The sequence below is a fragment of the Dissoconium aciculare genome, assembly GCF_010015565.1.
Source record: "Dissoconium aciculare CBS 342.82 unplaced genomic scaffold K489scaffold_8, whole genome shotgun sequence".
Taxonomy (NCBI): Eukaryota; Fungi; Ascomycota; class Dothideomycetes; order Mycosphaerellales; family Dissoconiaceae; genus Dissoconium; species Dissoconium aciculare.
This window is the reverse complement of record NW_022984958.1, coordinates 334,027-351,105: the sequence shown is the minus strand read 5'-3', so window position 1 is coordinate 351,105 and position 17,079 is coordinate 334,027. Positions and strand designations below refer to the sequence as shown.

The 17,079-nt window shown below is 51.3% G+C and overlaps 6 protein-coding genes across 6 annotated transcripts; 4 read left to right on the top strand and 2 right to left on the bottom strand.

Moving 5' to 3' along the window:
• The first annotated feature begins 4,750 nt into the window (after nt 1-4,750).
• On the top strand, nt 4,751-5,637 carry K489DRAFT_248917 (uncharacterized protein). Its single transcript, XM_033599939.1, has one exon. The coding sequence runs from the start codon at nt 4,835-4,837 to the stop codon at nt 5,420-5,422; it is 588 nt and encodes a 195-aa protein (XP_033458519.1). The 5' UTR covers nt 4,751-4,834; the 3' UTR covers nt 5,423-5,637.
• K489DRAFT_321900 (MFS general substrate transporter) lies at nt 5,521-7,341 on the top strand (the record flags this gene model as incomplete). The annotated part of the gene is made up of 1 exon (XM_033601578.1): nt 5,521-7,341. One exon carries the CDS (start codon nt 5,521-5,523, stop codon nt 7,339-7,341), a length of 1,821 nt encoding a protein of 606 aa, XP_033458518.1.
• Nucleotides 7,342-11,560: 4,219 nt separating this feature from the next.
• On the bottom strand, nt 11,561-12,165 carry K489DRAFT_410950 (uncharacterized protein; the record flags this gene model as incomplete). The annotated part of the gene is made up of 3 exons (XM_033607759.1): nt 11,561-11,591; nt 11,646-11,753; nt 11,813-12,165. 3 exons carry the CDS (start codon nt 12,163-12,165, stop codon nt 11,561-11,563), a joined length of 492 nt encoding a protein of 163 aa, XP_033458517.1.
• Nucleotides 12,166-12,942: 777 nt separating this feature from the next.
• Nucleotides 12,943-13,730, top strand: K489DRAFT_248841 (uncharacterized protein). Its single transcript, XM_033599938.1, has one exon. The coding sequence runs from the start codon at nt 13,165-13,167 to the stop codon at nt 13,621-13,623; it is 459 nt and encodes a 152-aa protein (XP_033458516.1). The 5' UTR covers nt 12,943-13,164; the 3' UTR covers nt 13,624-13,730.
• A 108-nt stretch (nt 13,731-13,838) lies between these two features.
• Nucleotides 13,839-14,924, bottom strand: K489DRAFT_321803 (mitotic checkpoint protein-like protein BUB3; the record flags this gene model as incomplete). The annotated part of the gene is made up of 1 exon (XM_033601573.1): nt 13,839-14,924. The coding sequence occupies one exon, from the start codon at nt 14,922-14,924 to the stop codon at nt 13,839-13,841; it is 1,086 nt and encodes a 361-aa protein (XP_033458515.1).
• A 193-nt stretch (nt 14,925-15,117) lies between these two features.
• K489DRAFT_432448 (uncharacterized protein) lies at nt 15,118-16,729 on the top strand. Its single transcript, XM_033608486.1, has 3 exons — nt 15,118-15,516; nt 15,576-15,676; nt 15,730-16,729. Exons 1-3 carry the CDS (start codon nt 15,228-15,230, stop codon nt 16,513-16,515), a joined length of 1,176 nt encoding a protein of 391 aa, XP_033458514.1. The 5' UTR covers nt 15,118-15,227; the 3' UTR covers nt 16,516-16,729.
• Nucleotides 16,730-17,079: the final 350 nt, after the last annotated feature.

Below are 17,079 nucleotides of genomic sequence, written 5' to 3'. Positions count from 1 at the left end.
AGAAGGAAGTCTCTTGACTAGTGCTACCACCATTTTGGTTTTCATAAGCAACCGCAGCCTGCCTAGGTACTTGACTTCCAAGGTTGACTTGAATTTCAGTGTCGCCCTTAATCGACACTATAATATTTAGCAGATATATCTCAATCCGGTGATAAGAACGACCTCATGTCCTAGTGAGTGTCGTATTAATCATCAGCATGACAAGTCATCGAATTAGTCATCGGCGTGCCCCGACGACCGATCCATATACCGTCTTCGTTGTCCATTTCGCCATAGTCGTGATATATTCTCGAACCTTGAAGCGACCGGTCGCAACCGTGTGGAAAATGATCAAGCCGTGTTGTACATCTCACAGCTCAGCACGTGCTGGGTGGCGCAGAGCACATTTCTCGCGCAAACTGCCTCATTGGAAATTACTGCCTCGTGCCAAATGAAATGATGAGATCAGTGTGAACTTTTCCCTCCGCTTCCATGGTGAATTTCCAGATCTAAATCGACAAGCTTGAGAAATTACTTGTACGGTGCGATGGCGGTGTTTTGCTTTGGCTGTCGGTTTGCAATGAGTGTTTGACGGAGGTTGGTGAATGAATGGTCGTCGTGCAGCTGTTGGCCTCAGGTTGGAAACAGCCTGGTGAACCGTCTGTGCCCGTTCTGAAGGCTCTCGTGCGTGAGGATTGCCCAACGTCACCTCCCTCTTTTCATCAAAGTTTCGGGCGCAGTCGACCGTTGCACTTGTCATCTACGCGCGCTCAGTCCATCTTGTTGGAATTTGATCCCGGTCCCTGTGCACCCGCGCTCGATTGCCTTATCGGTCAAGGCGGCCGCGACGTTGGCATTGAAGCCCAAGACGTCGGGAATGGGCCTCGAAGGGGCGGAATTCGAATTATCTTTGAATAGAGTCATCCGGAGGAGTGCCATCGAGGTGGAATGGGCACACGTGTGCCATCAATCTGCGCATTGGCCCTGTAGCCGCAATGCTCGGACGGCACATCCGGTGCTTTGATGCCCTTGACGAGATATGTTGAGATTGGACTGGAGTTGGCCCGGAGACGATGCCGTATGCTCAAATGTGGATCGGCAATGTGACGAGTTGTCTATATGAAACGCAAGATCTAGGCTCATTTGACTTCACCGCACCGAATGACGCGTCAAGTATGATGAGGTGGTAGCCGGAATAGGAGCTTGCAGTGGCACATGCTTCCGCATAGCTCTTGAGAGCAAGCTTTGGTCGATGTCGCTATCTTGTTAGCCATCACGATCGCTGCGAATTACTATCATGTAGCCGTGTATCCTGCCACAGGGCACGTCAGCATCGTGCATTGACTGTGTCGTGGAATTCGCCCTCACTTCGGCTCAAGTCCTCAGATGCAGCGACCCAAGATCCTTTGCATTATGCAGACTGTTTCTGCTTTTGCTTCATTGAGTCGTATGCAAACGCGGTGTAGCACTTCGGCGTCAGATATGAAGACGATAGTATATACTTCCCGGACTTCAATGTGAATACGCACTGAAAGTCATGATTTCGGAATTCACGCGTATGAAACCTACCTTCTGATCGCTATTTTTGGAGGGGGGCTTGTATCATATCTATCTGGAACGTTGTCACCATTTGAAGATAAGATCTCGTTCAAATCTTATTCCGGTGATAGCAGAATCGCGAGGCAATACGAGAAACCTTTACCTTTGTCCAGAATCAACGCGGGAGTTGAAGTTTGACCATTCATACATTGTCTCTTTCTCCAGCCTTCATGACGAAACGCAATGACGGTAGTTGTCTCTGATCACGATCGCGATCAATCTGATGGACATGAAACTTATGACATAATTCTGGAGATCTTCCGAAACGCAGTTCATGTACACCTGGGCATATGTTGATACGATGAGACATAGATGAGACTCTCCCAGCACTGATTTTAACTAGGGCAGACGGACTCTCCGCCTGCGCTTTCGACTCAGGGTCCATAGAGGACAATTTCTATTCCAACCCTAAATATAACCCCATTTAACCCATAAGTCAACCCTAATACGGTATCGTCACCTCCTATCCACGGCGACGAGAAGGTATCTTATTGATTTAATACTGCGTAGAGATGCTATATCAGATAAGGTTCGATGTCAAGAACGTCCTGCGACTACGCTTAAACCTGAAACTGTCCTTGTAGCGGTCTAGATATAGTCGACGGAGTTTTTTTACTGCGAGACGACGCATTAGAAATCTCGACCAACATGCTGACACACGAACTCCTCCTCCTCTTCTGAATACGCGTATTCAACATATTCATGTCAATTCAACACATGCGAATATGTCCTGCGACCGGGTATTGTTATCCTCAATGTAAATGCATCAGGTTATATGGCCATACATGTCCACTGTTTGCCGTTGTCGTTGGCATGTTGATCCTCAAGGTGTGACGTCACTGTCAACAGAATTGCTTCTGGACAATCAACATTCACCCAGGGTCTGATTGATTTCACGATTCTTCGCATAGCATCGCATCATCAAAGATTCCGGCCACACAAGGCTGACGATGGGCTTAATCAGACCCATTTGATAAGACTCGCCCTGTCCCAGAGCATGCGGATGACCCGCTCAAGTCTAGGTGCTCGCGTCATATCACAGGTCCACTTCTCCAGGAAACCCAGGCAGTCCGTCCCATCGGAGACCGAATTCCAACGCAAAAACGTGCGACTCCACCTCAACGTGCGTGTAAGTAGGGTCAAACGGTCACGAAGTAAATGCGAGAGAATAACTCTGTGAGGTATCATGCAGGCTTTCTAACAGAGCAACATGCGGGTGCGAAGTGAGACTACTTGACCGATTATGTTCAGAGGCGAATCTCGGGACAATTTTCGTCATAGCGCGAACACATCTCTATCAAAGGCATGCGCGAATCCAGCTTGACATATGACAGCGCTTGTATGCAGAACAAGCAAGAGCCGAGGAATCCTCCCGACTGCGAAAATGTGTTGAACTCCCGCGTGGCTTGGCGGCGCGGCGGCTCCGCCCCTTGTCAGCTCAGCATATCGTTTAGCGCCGATAGACGCAACTCTAAATCATGTCCGCTGAGGTCATCTTGGTGATTGACCACAAGCGTGGGGATTCATTAATTTGGCGGCGCACACTGCAGGTACGATATCCCGTGGCGCTCCGACTCGACGAACCTTCATCCCTGTCGGTCGCAGCAGACCGATATCACCTGTTCGTCTAAAAGTGTGTTGTTGTGTTGCGATATCGTGAAATGCAGGGCGGCTACGGAGACCGTAGTTCCGCCGAACCTCTGTGTGTGAAAGATAACAAAGGCTTGGCGAGGGTCGATTGTGGATACCCGCCCTGCGCGTCATTTATTGCGATGTAACCTCAAGTTGGGATCGGTTGCGCTCGCCAAGCTGCTATCTGTGCAATCAAGATTCAGTCACACTTGAGAGAGATATTCTGCAGCCATGTACAAATTGGAGTTCATCTCGAGAGTAGCGGCGGAACGACCTTGAAAAATAGAGTGGGTAGACACGGGGCAATGTCTGCCGAGGACAAGTGAATTATAACTCCACATTGGCTGGTCGCGAGGATAGAACGTATCGATCTATGCGGAGATGCACAAGGGCAGAAAGTTATGATATTTTATACAGTGCTGATGAGTCATTCCTAATCATTTCGCATTGCTGCAGAGTCATTCTCAATCATTTCGAGCTGCTGCACAGCCTCGAGAGGGATTTGGTTGTCGTGGAAATGTCACGGTGGGAGTTTGCTCGTCGACGTGCGCGAAGGATTAAAAGACTTTGCGGCAAGCGTGTTTAGACTTTGGCAGCCTCAAAAAGGAGCGTTGGGAATTCAGGAGTATTACGGTGTGGCTGCCGAAGTTGCGCTACTGTAGGCTGGCTGAGCCCGCCTTGGCGAACTCCACCGTCAACATCGTCTCGATACGCTCGTGGAGGCAGAAATCCCACTGATTGCAAGCGTGGACACTCCTTCGGGCATGCATTGCTGATCCTTGCGATGTGAGTTGGGAATGGCTCAGAATGGCTCACTAACTTGTTGGCCTGAAGATGAGGGTAGGTGTGCGGCAGATGTTCTAGCCTGGTTCGCCGCAGGATGTCGCATCTCGTCTCCGATGCCTGAAGAGGCCTTCACGCAGGCCCTTCGGTATGCGTCATTCACGATGCAAGGTGTAAGCATTGCACACTTCGGATGTTATCGCGTCCTCACTCACGATGATGCGAGCCCTCCGGCCGACGTCAGATCCGAGACACGCGTCTTCTACGGGGCCACGGAAGCACATCTCGAACAAGTTGAGACAGCACGGCCGATCGTGCTTATCTCAAATGGTAGCCAAGACGTCCATCATAATGATTTTCGGGTGGTTCGAAAACTAATGACATACTAGCAGAGAGAGGTCCCTTGTTCCCCGCGATATGGGTCGTACTGTACCGTGTTCGTTTGACTCTCCAGGCTGGGAAGTTTTGTGTTTTCTAGAACAGTGGCAATATGGAATGTGGCATTCTCACGGTTTCGGGCGTGTGCAAATTGTTGAATATGCTAATACCACATGTTACACCTGTAGACCCGCGGGATGGGTTGCATCTTTTCACCAGAGCGAATCAATGCGCAGGCACGCAGGGCCCAAGGTGCACCTGTTTTTTTCTTGTTTAGCAGTGACGCCGTTGTGATCTTCCCGGCAGCCGCCGTCCGCCAAGTCCAGCCCGCGAAGCCTCGTGGGGCGGGATCTGCCCCAACGATCTCAGGCACCAGGGCTATCTGTCTCGCACTCTGTCTTGCAACGTTCGGCCCGGGCGCACGCATACATCGTCACAGGTATCGGAGAGAAAGAAGTCCAGGATGCCTTCGAACATGACTCGATCGATTGACACAGAAGAGAGTCACGGTCATCATCGCAGTGAAACGACCAACCCTGAAGGGACTGTCATGGATTTTTCGGCGACCCATTTCGGAAAAAACAAGCTCGAAAAAGATCTACAACATGAGTCCAGTGCAATATCACCATTGGGGCACGGCGTCGTCAAGGTTTACGTAGGGCCGCTTGGCAGCACATCTCCTCTGCCACCGCCCTACGGAGACCGAACCTCCTACCTCTTGCCGAGACCCCAGCGGTGGCCACCCGTTCACAAGCGGCGGAGATCAAACAGGCCGAAACCGTTCAGAAGTGTCTCAGAGGTCTCAACGTGCCTCCCGAACCTACCGTTTTGTTATCGTCTTGCAGCGTCTTACAGGGAGGGCATACTCCGCCAAGCGGCCAGCGTCAAGATGACCCCCCATCGTCATCAAATACCTGATGCCCAAGGGGTAATGCGTGTCCCGGTGTGGCGGAGCTTGCGCACACACTGTGATGGTGGTGTCTCTTTCGGAGACCCTCCGCATATATATCAAGATCCCGCTCTTCCTCGAAACGAAATGGTCTTTTCATAAATTATATCGCGCCACTTTTGACTTTCTTCGGTCCATCGTTCGGGCCTGGCTTACACTTCGACGACATCCTATGTGATTGAACGAGTAATCCATTCATCATGTCGCTGGAACAACAACATCAGGACAAGGCGCCTCGCCAAAGTGCCACCTTCGCAAGCTCAATCAGCGATGCCGAAAGCCAAATTCAGGATGCGTCACAAAAGCCGACCAAGAAACAACCACAATACCTTGAAGGATCAGAGATGATCCGCGCTATCATCGCTCTGAACGTTGCCAATGGTGTCGCCTTCGTTGATTTGATGGGAGTCACGGCGTTGATCGCCCGAATTGGCAAAGACCTTCAAGCCGGAGATACCATCGCTTGGGCAGCCACATCCCAGCTCATTGGTGCCACGATTGGAATGGCATTACTCGGATACGCTTCAGATCTATGGAGCCGTCGGAGGATGCTACTCATCGCCCAATCGATCCTTTTCTTCAGCGCAATTGCATGTGGTGTCTCAAGATATGCCATGAGTCCAGCTTTCTTTTTCCTCACCCGGGCCATGTGCGGTGTTGCAACAGGCTCCGTCAGCAACCTTATGAACATCAGCCTGAATGACATCCTACCCCGAGAGAAGCGTAACCAATGGCAAGGTGTCCAGGGCTGCAGTATTGCGTTAGGCTCCATCCTGGGTATGATTCTAGGAGCAGTACTAGTCAAGACCTGGCAGTACCTGTATTTCATCGAGTCCGGACTTGTCGCTTGCTCCATCGTCCTTACATATCTGTGGGTCCCGGCAAATTGCAAACCACCGGCCAAGGATGAGATCTGGAATGTGCTGAAGACCGTGGATTACTTCGGGATCCTTTCTGGAATTTGCTTCATTCTGCCAGCATTGGTCCTCATTTGTCAAGGCTCTGACTTTGATATGCGCTCCGGTCTATTCATCTTTCTCGTCGCATGCTCCGGAATCTCCCTGATCGTGTTTCTGGTGCTTGGCTTCACGAAACGAAATGTCCGCCCACTGATTCCGTTCATTCTGTTCCGCAACCGTACCATCACGGCCATCCTGCTGCAGAACTTGCTGTTGGGAAGTGCATATTACACTTTCACATACTTCCTAGTCTTTACTCTGGAAGTTGCCCATGGATACACACCCATCCAGGCTGCCGGATTGATGTCGATATACTATGTCACACACGGCTTTGCCTCGACGACCAGCGCTTTGCTCATCAATGCTCTTCAACGCCGGGGATTCAAGAGCTACCTGTTTGTCTTCGTCGGCGCCTTCTCGACCTGGACGATCGCGAATGCCATGCTTGCATACACCTCAAGCCTCACATCTTTGGGATCGGGATTCCTCGGCGTTTTGATCATTCTTGAGATCATGGTCGGCCTCGGCACCGGTTCGACGTTTGCTAATGGAGTATTACTGCTCAGAGCGAATGTCACCGCAGACCTGTCTGCCGTTTCAGTTGGGACGCGTAACGTCTTCCGATTCATGGGAGGTGCCATCGGCACAGCCATTTCAGCACTCATCCTTCGATCTACATTGGTCGCCCATCTCCCCGACAGACTACACCACATTGCGGACTCAGCATTCTCACATCCGCATTTGGACCTATTTTCAGATGAAGACGCAGACCTCATACTTCGAGGATATGCTGGTGCAACATCAACAGTTTTCTACGTCGCCGCTGGCTTCGTTGGCTGCTGCCTCCTATTGTGCGTGCTGATCAAGGACGATCTGGGCCGACCGCCACCACCGGAGACTCTTACTGTGCCACCGACCCGTCAAGCTTCAATTGCGTCTAACGACGACCACTCTGCTGTCGAACACGACGAGAAGGATGACGAGAAGGATGGCCTCGATGTCAACGAGAAGGACGTTGACTTGTTCAAGAGCCGGGAAAGCAGTATATGTTGGGCTAAATAGATTCACGTTTTTATTCTTCATTAATGACCTATCATACATTTTTCACACTCACGCATTGCGATCCCATTTCCGTTCCCATCGTTCAGTTCCTGTAGAGATGAAGTCTTTCGGCGCGGAATGCACCGCCCTGAACCGCGCTGTGGTTGGTTGTCAAGCGCATGGACCTCTGCGCGGATCCACATCTGATGCCTCAGGCATTAGACTTGAACTCCTCAAAATTATGTCATTGTTCGGGGGAGCTCTTCCTTCATGGTGAACTCTCTTTTGGCATTTGTTCTAGATCAGAGACATCGACACAGCGATGTAACTCAGGCAATCGCGCCCCGGTGGAGCAGTGTCACCGTCACGGCTCGATCAAGATCGCGACCTGACGCAGGCGCCGAATCCCAAGAAAATCCGCAGTGCCAGCGCCAAGCCTGATCGCCGTCACTTGTAAAAATCGCGCAGTCCGCAGGCTTGGACGAAAAGAGGAGGTGGATCGAAGACTGCCTCGGAATCCCACGATAGCAAATCTCAGGATTCTGTTGCAAATCTCGCGTCTCCTCAACCATTCCAACATCCTCGTATTGTTGCAGCGCACTCCCGACGTCAACTCGGAATGTTCAGGATTTCTCGCGGGGGGACTATGATGGCGCAGAAAGCGCCCGTCACGGCGGAAGCACGTCAAGCCTTGTGCAGGAATAAGTTCGCTGCTCCATCAATGACCCATAGCGTCAATTCCACACGCACTGCCACGTCAATGACACACGAAGGATCATCTCGTCACCAGAAACGTCTCTACCTTGATGATCGCAGAAAGATCAGCCGCAGCAGGCCTCCCAACGCGATGACTTCTTGGACGACGATCATACCACACTTCTCCGGAACGAAGGCAATAACTTCTGCAGTTGCGTGTGCGCAACGCTCCCCGAAGGATGCCGCGTCGCAGCCGTCAGGGACAGCTCAGTACACGACGATCAAAACGCATGTAACGTGGATCAACCGTTGAGACAAACTTGATACAGTACAACCGCACCGCCTGGTAACCCCAGAGCCGCGCGGCCTGGTGGAGACGTTGACGATCGTTCTCTGATAGAGTTCATGCTGTCTACGTCACGGCGGTTCCATTTGAAAAGCTTGAGTATTGCAGATAAAGCTTCGCATTGCATGGCATGATGCCTTTGTGGGTACCTACTGAAGACTCATCGTGACTCAAGCCTGATCTCGAGGCAGGTTTGGCATAGACTGCAGAGCTTTTGAGGCAGCTTTTGCCAGAGCAGTACGCAAAGCGTACGAGATGCGAATATCTCTCCAAAGGCTGGGATGATACACAGATTTCTCATTTCACATGTTTAATCGTGGATCATGTCGATCTGGGAGCTCATTTGATACGAGGTCAATTTCAATCACCATGAAAGATGTCACGAGAGAATGGAAACAGAGACCTTGTACACATGTGATCTGTGATTTATCCATGTAAACCCTGTACTTATATAGGGAACATTTACCAGGATACTAGCCTTCGAGCGGATCGTTCGTGCCCAGGCTTGGTGGGCGCAACTGTCAGTGGAATCCTTCGAATCCTGGGACCGACCCCAGGGACCCCAGGTGATTTTCGACACGGTGTCCGCGTCACCCAAAGATTAGACGAGTCACTGCACAAGTGGCAACGAGGAGACGCTTGGCTTGGCGCTTTGCTCATCCAATACAGCCATTGATGAACTCGGACAGGGCATTCCGATCACTCATCGGATACTGTCTTTGGCTGATGACTAATATGCCACCTGCTCGTTATCTGTCTCAAGAGGGCAGAGTCAAATCAAATATCATTCTGATCAAGCTGTCGGAGTGCCCAGTCCGATTTGACTGATGCTGCTATTACATATATTAACTTGCCAGGAGCGGGATACTGTCCGATTGGTTGTGCGGTTTTGACTTCAGCCCATTGCCTTCCATTAGAATATTCCTTTATCATGTCCTGCTCTTGCATCCCTCACGTATTGGCCTGATGGTGATTGCGACCTTTACAGAGCTTGAAGTTCGCAACGTACGGAGATGGATGAATGCCCGGCATGTGCTACTGCCGGATGATGCGAGGGTAGCTGAAGCCATTGGTTCGCTGATCGAGCGTCGCTGCGACGACCTTTTGGGGAAATCACAATCAAATTATTCCGGGTATTTGAGGCATGGCCGCAAACAAGAGATGACGGACTGCTGGTCGTCGGATGAATCTATCGTGTGCGGCAATCTCGTACAGCGATTTGTTGAACCTGGCAGGTGCGTCTAGAAATTGTTGATGCTGCAGGGAGGAGCATAATACCTTGACTTAAGCGCAGAGTGCTGCGTCGCCCTTCGTTTGCTCAACGTTGTTCATACTTCGCGAGATCCTGCTCAGCTCTTGATTTGAACGAATGAGGTCATTTCGCGAGTGCGGTCGCTGTCAAGATGAACGAGAACGTCTGGTGCGCACGATTTCGGTCATGGCGAATTCTGGTTAACAGCAAAATCTGGACGGGAAACTTGAGCATACGAGTGCCTTGGCGGCCTGTGAGAGGATGAAAGGGTGAACGGTTTTCCAAGGTTGACTCACAAGCTCAACAATTCCGACAAGGCGGCTTTCGCAACGTAAGTGCACGAAAGTTTCGAACGAAGGCAGGCACGACTGTATCAATGTGACCTCCAAACTATTGGCACCTTCTCAGATATCGATATCACTCAGAAGTTGGCCTCCTCCCTTCCGTCCTTCTGCTTTCCACCGTCGAAAATTATTAGTTTGTACGATCATCACCATTTGCGCTGTATCAAAGTTCACTGATATTGAGAAACCGCACAATAAAACGAACCCCCATTCATATCCGCAAGTGAGTTGAATTACCTTGTCGTATTGTATTCCTACACTGATACAAGTAGAGGAACTTTACACAATGGTTCATGTTCTACGACACGGTAATCGAAATACAATTCAAGCGTCCCGCGCTCCAGCATTTGACCAAGAGGTTGACGGAATCCTAGATCACAATCGTGTAGACCGGCGGAAACAGAGCCAACCACAACAGCGGCAACATCGACAGAACAGCGGCAACAGAAACAACCACCGCAGCCTCTCGCGTCGGTGGTGCTTTGCCTGTAGAGTAAGTATGGACAGCACACCAGATGATTTATTGCATGTTGACCTCATTTCAGCGATATGGTCACCTGGTGCGGTCTTACCGACGGCGCTGCGAGCGTCTGGCTCTAGGCTCAGCTCCGGGCGGTCTAAGGAAAGTGTGCTGATTACGAGGGCGTGCTGTTGGGTCCTCTATCCTGCGTCGCTCGCTATGAGAGGTGCAGGCGGTGGTGGCTAAGAACGAAGAAGAAGGAAAAGAAGAAGAGGCGGTGGGTTGTTGAGCTCGAGATCCAGCTGGCAACGTGGACGGCGCTGTGGGCGTTGACAAAGGAGACGATCTAAGGAGGCGGCAACTCAGCCTGCTTGGCTCGTCCGAGATCGTGTCGAGGCACCCTGGCCCATTGCCAATGTGAGCTTTGTACAGTCCGACGTATCAAGACACTCTATCAAGCGCCAGTCGAGTCATCTTGCCGCCGCCCTAGTTGTTCAAACTGTATGGCAATGCGATAGGATCAGCGGAGGTCCGGTTGAGGCTTCGACGGTGGTGATTCGTTTCTCGGTGATAGTGTTCTACGATTCCGAGCTATCCACGAACTATGAGGTCGAATAGGGAAGGACCTTCCTGTGCAGGTGGGCTACCATTTACAACTGCTCAGATAGTGAAGCGTAGCAGCGACCAATGATTGCCGATGGCTGGTATTTTGGGAACCCAATCCCGACGAGCAACATCAGACATCACAAGTCGCGCTACCTGTCGTCTCATCATGCAAAAAGAACACGCGGAAGATAGCTGTGCTTTTGAGGTTTCGTTCCAGAGCGTATTCTATTCGGAGCGTGTTCCGACATCTTACCCGCAAACCAGGAGCCATTCTCAAGCGAGTAGCACTCAGATCTGATTCCTCCACTTTTCACAGATTGATCCAGATTACATACAGGTATTGGTCAAATCGGACGGGACATCTCAAAAGCTCAATTGAAACGATGTCATCCGCCCTTGCCCCGTAAATATTGAGTAAGCATGTATGTCATCAGTAAAGATCAATATCTGACGAGTCATTGTGGTGACCCGTCCAATTTGACCGATGCCTGTATAGTTAATCATAGACAAATTCCAGCATTGGTTCCCATGACCATCTAGCACTGGCCGTTGGCGTTGCAGAAGTGCCTTTTGACAGTATAAGCAAAGGGAAACATCTCGGAGCTCGAGGAAGGTACGTACCAGGTGATGCCAACTTGGCTGTAGCCGTGGCCATTGGTGAGCTTGTTCCAGGCGGCAACACTGAGGTCAAGGTGGTTCTCATCGCAGCCAGGGCAGGTGTCGTCGACGCTATATCGGCTCATCGTCAGGTTTTCTGTTCCGGATCATTAAGCGGGACCAAGACTTACGTCACAACAACGGAGTTTCCTTTGCCTCCGACAGAGTTGTCGCCGCTGGGTCCAGTGTTCGTGAGAACGATCTTACGTCCGCAGTACGAGGAGGGGCTCTGGTTCTTCATCCAGTAGTTGCTGAGCGCAACCTTGAACCCGCCGTCAGTAAGCGTATCCCTTCGCTTTGTTTTGGGGAAACTCCGCACCTTGTACTGGCTGTCTCGAAAGGGGTTTCCGCATGAGCCAAGCCCATTGCTCGGGTTGGGGTTGACCGTAGCGATACCATAGTGATCGACACGCTTCTCGAGAGCCACAGCGGTGACTGAGCTGAGGGAGGCCAGGAGCCCGACAGCGAGAGTAGTGAACTGCATTTTTGCGATTTGAGATTCAAGAACGAGAGAAGAAATCGAGGAACTTGTCTGATGATGCTGGGTATTGCTTGTGAAGATTTCGATTGGAATCAAGGCAATGAAGAGCCGTTCGCAACAACTTTATATCCTCCTCCTTTCTATTGAAACCGAGGTAGGATCAGCTCACCGGACGAGCTGAAACGCCAGCATTTCGAGACTCTTACACACCACGCAGTACAATCCTACAGGATCATTGGTAGCCTTAAATCTACCTTCATGACCATTGGTAACCTTAAATGTGCCCTCATGTAATGCTACTGTGCGGTGGCCTTGAAGGAGCAGGTGGCTTGCATAGTCCCGGGGGGATTCGGGAGGGCAGTGTAGTCGGGTTCAACATCGCAATGGATGGACAGCGACATCAGTCTTTGACGAAGTTTGCGCCTTTGCGGGAAGATCTTCAGCTTTGACTGCGCGAGCCAAATGAGGGAAAAGCTTAGATGCGCCTCGTGGAAGTCGCATCTATTTCGGTGCTTAGTATAATGTCGTAGACTTGACGTGGCAGAAATCCGGTGCGCCCTGATTTCGATATAAGCTACAAATCGGGGACATCGATCAACCACGTGCATTTCTTGCTATGGAGGATATTCGATTAAGTCGAGTCCGTCATGGAGTATAGTTTGACGCCATGCAAGGCCAGGGTTATATTGTTTTGACCCAAGGCGTGACCTAGCGCAGAATGAGGTTCAGCTGGGATTTATTAGCGTCGCATGGGGTCTGAGCTGAAAAGTCGCGGAAGAAGATCACCGGCACACCGGTCACAGCAGCATAAGAATGGTTCAATCGCGCAGTCGCACCTCGATTGCGTTCGAGATCAACGAACCGTGGTGGATCCGTGCTTCAAGGAATATAGGTCTAAACGTGGATTTCTGCTGCGCAAGTACACTTAACAAAGCCATATTGGAAGCCAATGAGGCTGACCTCAAGCAGCTTGACAGAGCTCTCTAGCGCTCTCCCGCGACGATGAAGCATCAGCTCGTATTCCCAGTTCACATAATGTTTGTACACAGCCCTGTCAACGGGCGAACCTCGAACCTCGTCTCCCCTGTCCTGTCGGAGTGCTTAGCGCACAAGATCCTTGGAATACAGCAAGGCCTGGTTGGTCAGCGCATCGCAGAAGCCCTAGGGCTAGGGCTTGCTGGGCCTATGGAGAATACTGCCAAACTGAGAGCTCCTGCAAAGGGCAAGAAATTGTGGACCATATGTAAAGCCTTCCGTCGAAAGAAGATCCCAAATAGCAAGCGGCTGGAAAGTCAAATCGAGCATCCCTACCGGTGTCAACCACGCAGGGGTGCTCTCCCAAGGCTCCACGATTCGAGCACTATCCTTGATGGATGGTCCGTCAACCTTTCCTCGCAATCTTGTACAGATGTGTATGTATGCATCTCGTTTCCGAACCGAGCTGGGTCGATGCAGCCGTGACCACATGGGCGCTGCCAACACCGGGCGTTGACTTCTGGTCATAACCAAGCATTCCTCAGCCGCATCGGTGAGCATGCAATGTCACATGCATATTCTCACAGGTGGGGTGGCCGGCCTTGTGTAGTGTTACGACACTGCCGTGCTTGTTCACCTCGGATGCATCAAACTTGAACCGCTCGAGCGTGGAACAAGGCAATGTTGGGTCAGAAAATGCCTCACTTCTCCTTGGCAGGCTTGCCTTTGACCTCGGTGGCACTGATCTCTCTGACAATGACCTTGATGAGTTCGGGGATCGGCTCGTCGCTCTCTTTGCCATCTTCAAATCCAGGACTGATTCCCACAGCTAGGAGGGATCCATCTGAGCTGAACTCCATCGCTGCGATACTTGACGCCAATGGTGGGAGCTGCTTTAGTCGCCGCTTTGTTTTGGGATCCCAGATTACGATAGATCCTTCGCCTCCGCCAGTTGCGAATGTTCCGTAAGTTGGGTGAAACGCCAGCGCATTGACGGGATATACGACATCTACCTCCTCTTGCTCCCCCTCACCGGTTGAAAGCGTCTGCTTGTCCCGGTGACACTTGAATGCGTAGGTATCCTTCTCGAGCTCGGGATCGAACCATTCCACTCCGACTCTTCCCTCGATACTGCTGGTCGCGAAACCAGTCGCATCGGGCATGCACGCGATAGCGCGAGTCATAAATTTCAGACTACTTTCTCGTTGTTGCCAAGGTTCAACAGACATGGGCTGTTGAGTCTGCACAGTGTCGCCTCCTTGCTCCACCAGCGTCTTCAGCGCGCTCAAATCGTACACCCAAACCTTTCGCTCCGCCATGGCTACAACAGCACGATTGCTGGAGAGAGAAAGTGCGAATGGTTTTGCCGGTAGCGAGATACTCACATGGCGTCTGCTCTTCGGTTCGTGAACATGCAAAGTACCGTCCCAGCTCGTGGAGATAAGGATATCGAATTGTGGACTGTAGGCGATTTTATTGCTCGCGTTATTGTGACTACTCAGGACGATCTTGCTGCGCGATTCATCATGCAGATTGTACTGAACGACATCCTGTGAAATTCCCACTGCAAAGACATTGGCTCCGTCAGACGACCAGCAGACATCGAGGACAGGCGCATCAGTCTCGATTTTCTCGCTCAGGCTCCAAAGTTGTGCGGCGTCCTGGGTGCGGCTATAAACGTAGACATGTCGGTCCCATGAGCCAACGAGGAGCTTGGAATTGTCAGGCGAGAAGCGCACGCTGGATACGACATCTGTTGGAGGGTTCGGTAGCTCGATGGTCGCCATTTTGTGATTGTCCTGGCGCACGCAGAATTGGCATTTTCGTCCCGCTTGCCTGAACAATGCTTGAAGACGTGCTCGGGAAAGCTCTTCTGGCACTTTGATCCACGACTTTTGATTCTTGAAGTGGCACCGCAACCCTAAGACATCACTTCCACAGCACGAACGTCACAATGAGAAGTAAAAGTCCAAAGTTCATCGACCATGACCTAAATGTGCAAGCAATTTTCGACAGTGAAACCTGTCACTTCGATGACACAATCTTACAGTTGTATCATATGAATGCAGAACGCGGTCCTGCCCTGAAAGATGCCATCCACGATTCTGATGCCCATCGGCCCACCTGGGTCGGGAAAATCAACTCTGTGCAATGGTCTGCAGCAATTCATGAGAGCTATTGCCCGACCAGTATCCATAGGCAATATCGATCCTGCAAATGACTCATTACCTTACGAAGCGGACTTCGACGTTCGCGAGATTGTAGATGTCGACGAAGTAATGGAGCGCGAAGGGCTTGGACCGAACGGTGGAGTCTTGTGGGCGATGGAGGAACTAGAGGCCAATTTCGACTGGCTGGAGAGCAAATTAGAACACTGCGGTTGGTCCGACCGCTATGCTCCACTGTGATCGGCGTGTTGATTGATTGTCCCAATACAGAAGAGACGATCCTACTCGACTCTCCTGGCCAGCCGGAACTACTCACGCATCATATGGCGCTGCCAAAGTTGATGCAGCGCATGGAGAAGCTAGGCCATAGAGTAAGATAGCTTCAGATAGCCTCATCAAACGCAGCTGATTGAGAGAATAGTAGGTAGTCGTCATACAGCTGTTGGACTCCGTCGTTCTCACACGACCGAGTCTGTACATGAGCAGCTTGTTACTTTGCTTGCGAGGAATGCTCCATCTTCCTTATCCGGCAGTCAACGTGTTGACCAAACTTGACAATCTCAAAGCTGTTGGAGGAGCAGATCTTCCATTCAACCTCGACTATTACACCGAAGTACAGGACCTTCATTACCTTCTCCCACATCTCTCTGCGGAGCAGGGTGTATCATCACCCAGCAGCGAAGATAAATGGTCGAAACTCAACGAAGCACTAATCGATCTGATCACTGACTTTGGAATGATTGGCTTCGAGACGCTCGCCGTGGAAGACCGTCAGAGCATGTCTATTCTCCTCCGCGCCATCGACCGAGCAAGCGGGTTTGCTTTCGCAGGAGCTCGAGCCACCGATGAGAGTGGACGCACGCTCAACGACGAAGCTAGCATCTGGGCGCAAGCCATGAGCGAGAATTACGGGAAGCTGGATGTTCGTGATGTCCAGGAGCGATGGATCGAGCGAAAAGAAGAATTCGACGAGTTGGAGCGCAAGGACTGGGAGGATGAAGCGAGACTTGCGGGTGCGCTGCCAGAGAAGCCTGCAGCCGGAGTATCGAGGAAAGTGGACCCCACGCCCACTGATGTCGCTATGGGTGATGCTGAAAACGATGCCAACGATGACGACGACGATGATGCGCTACTCGCAGCACAACGGGAATGGCAGGCGAAGAAGGCTCAAGGCGTCGAGCAGAGCGCGAAGGTTGTGCGCAAATCATAATGAGCGTAATGAACAACATGGATGTTGCATTCTGAATTGTCATACAAATACCGCGAGGAAGAGAGCTCCAAAGATGATACTATCTTCAGTTCGACATGGCGAGTTTCTGCGACTCTGCCGCTGCCTCTCGTTGTCGTAGGTTGCGTTAGTTCAAGAGACTCTCATACAGGCCATTTGCGCTCCCGACGCACTTCCTACATATCATCTTACGCCCAAAGCCGAGTCAGAAATGCAGATTTGGTCATCGTGTAGTGCCTGTTGCGACAAGTGTCGCGCCTAACAGCCTGCCTTCGGAGTCGGTCTCCGCTGTCTGTGGTCGTGCCGCGCTAAGGTCCTGTAGATCCGGACGACGATCACCCCCAGGAACGCCCGCAATGACTCGTAATTCAACGATCATCGACGGACCTGCACGTTGCCTGAGCAGCCAGACATGCGCGTCCGTTCAATGTGCCGCGGTTGTTGGTCATTATGTAAGAATGATGGGGGCGGGAAACCCCAGCTTTACCCGCCCAAGCTCCCGCGCTGCCATCTTCTCGGCCGTTACGTCAGTGTGAAGGTGTCCAT

Coding starts and splice junctions, on each gene's coding strand:
- K489DRAFT_248917 (XM_033599939.1), top strand. CDS start 4,835: ATGCCTTCGAACATGACTCGATCGATTGACACAGAAGAGAGTCACGGT.
- K489DRAFT_248841 (XM_033599938.1), top strand. CDS start 13,165: ATGAAGCATCAGCTCGTATTCCCAGTTCACATAATGTTTGTACACAGC.
- K489DRAFT_432448 (XM_033608486.1), top strand. CDS start 15,228: ATGCCATCCACGATTCTGATGCCCATCGGCCCACCTGGGTCGGGAAAA. Junction 15,517..15,575: donor GAGCAAATTAGAACACTGCG/GTTGGTCCGACC, acceptor GTCCCAATACAG/AAGAGACGATCCTACTCGAC. Junction 15,677..15,729: donor TGGAGAAGCTAGGCCATAGA/GTAAGATAGCTT, acceptor AGAGAATAGTAG/GTAGTCGTCATACAGCTGTT.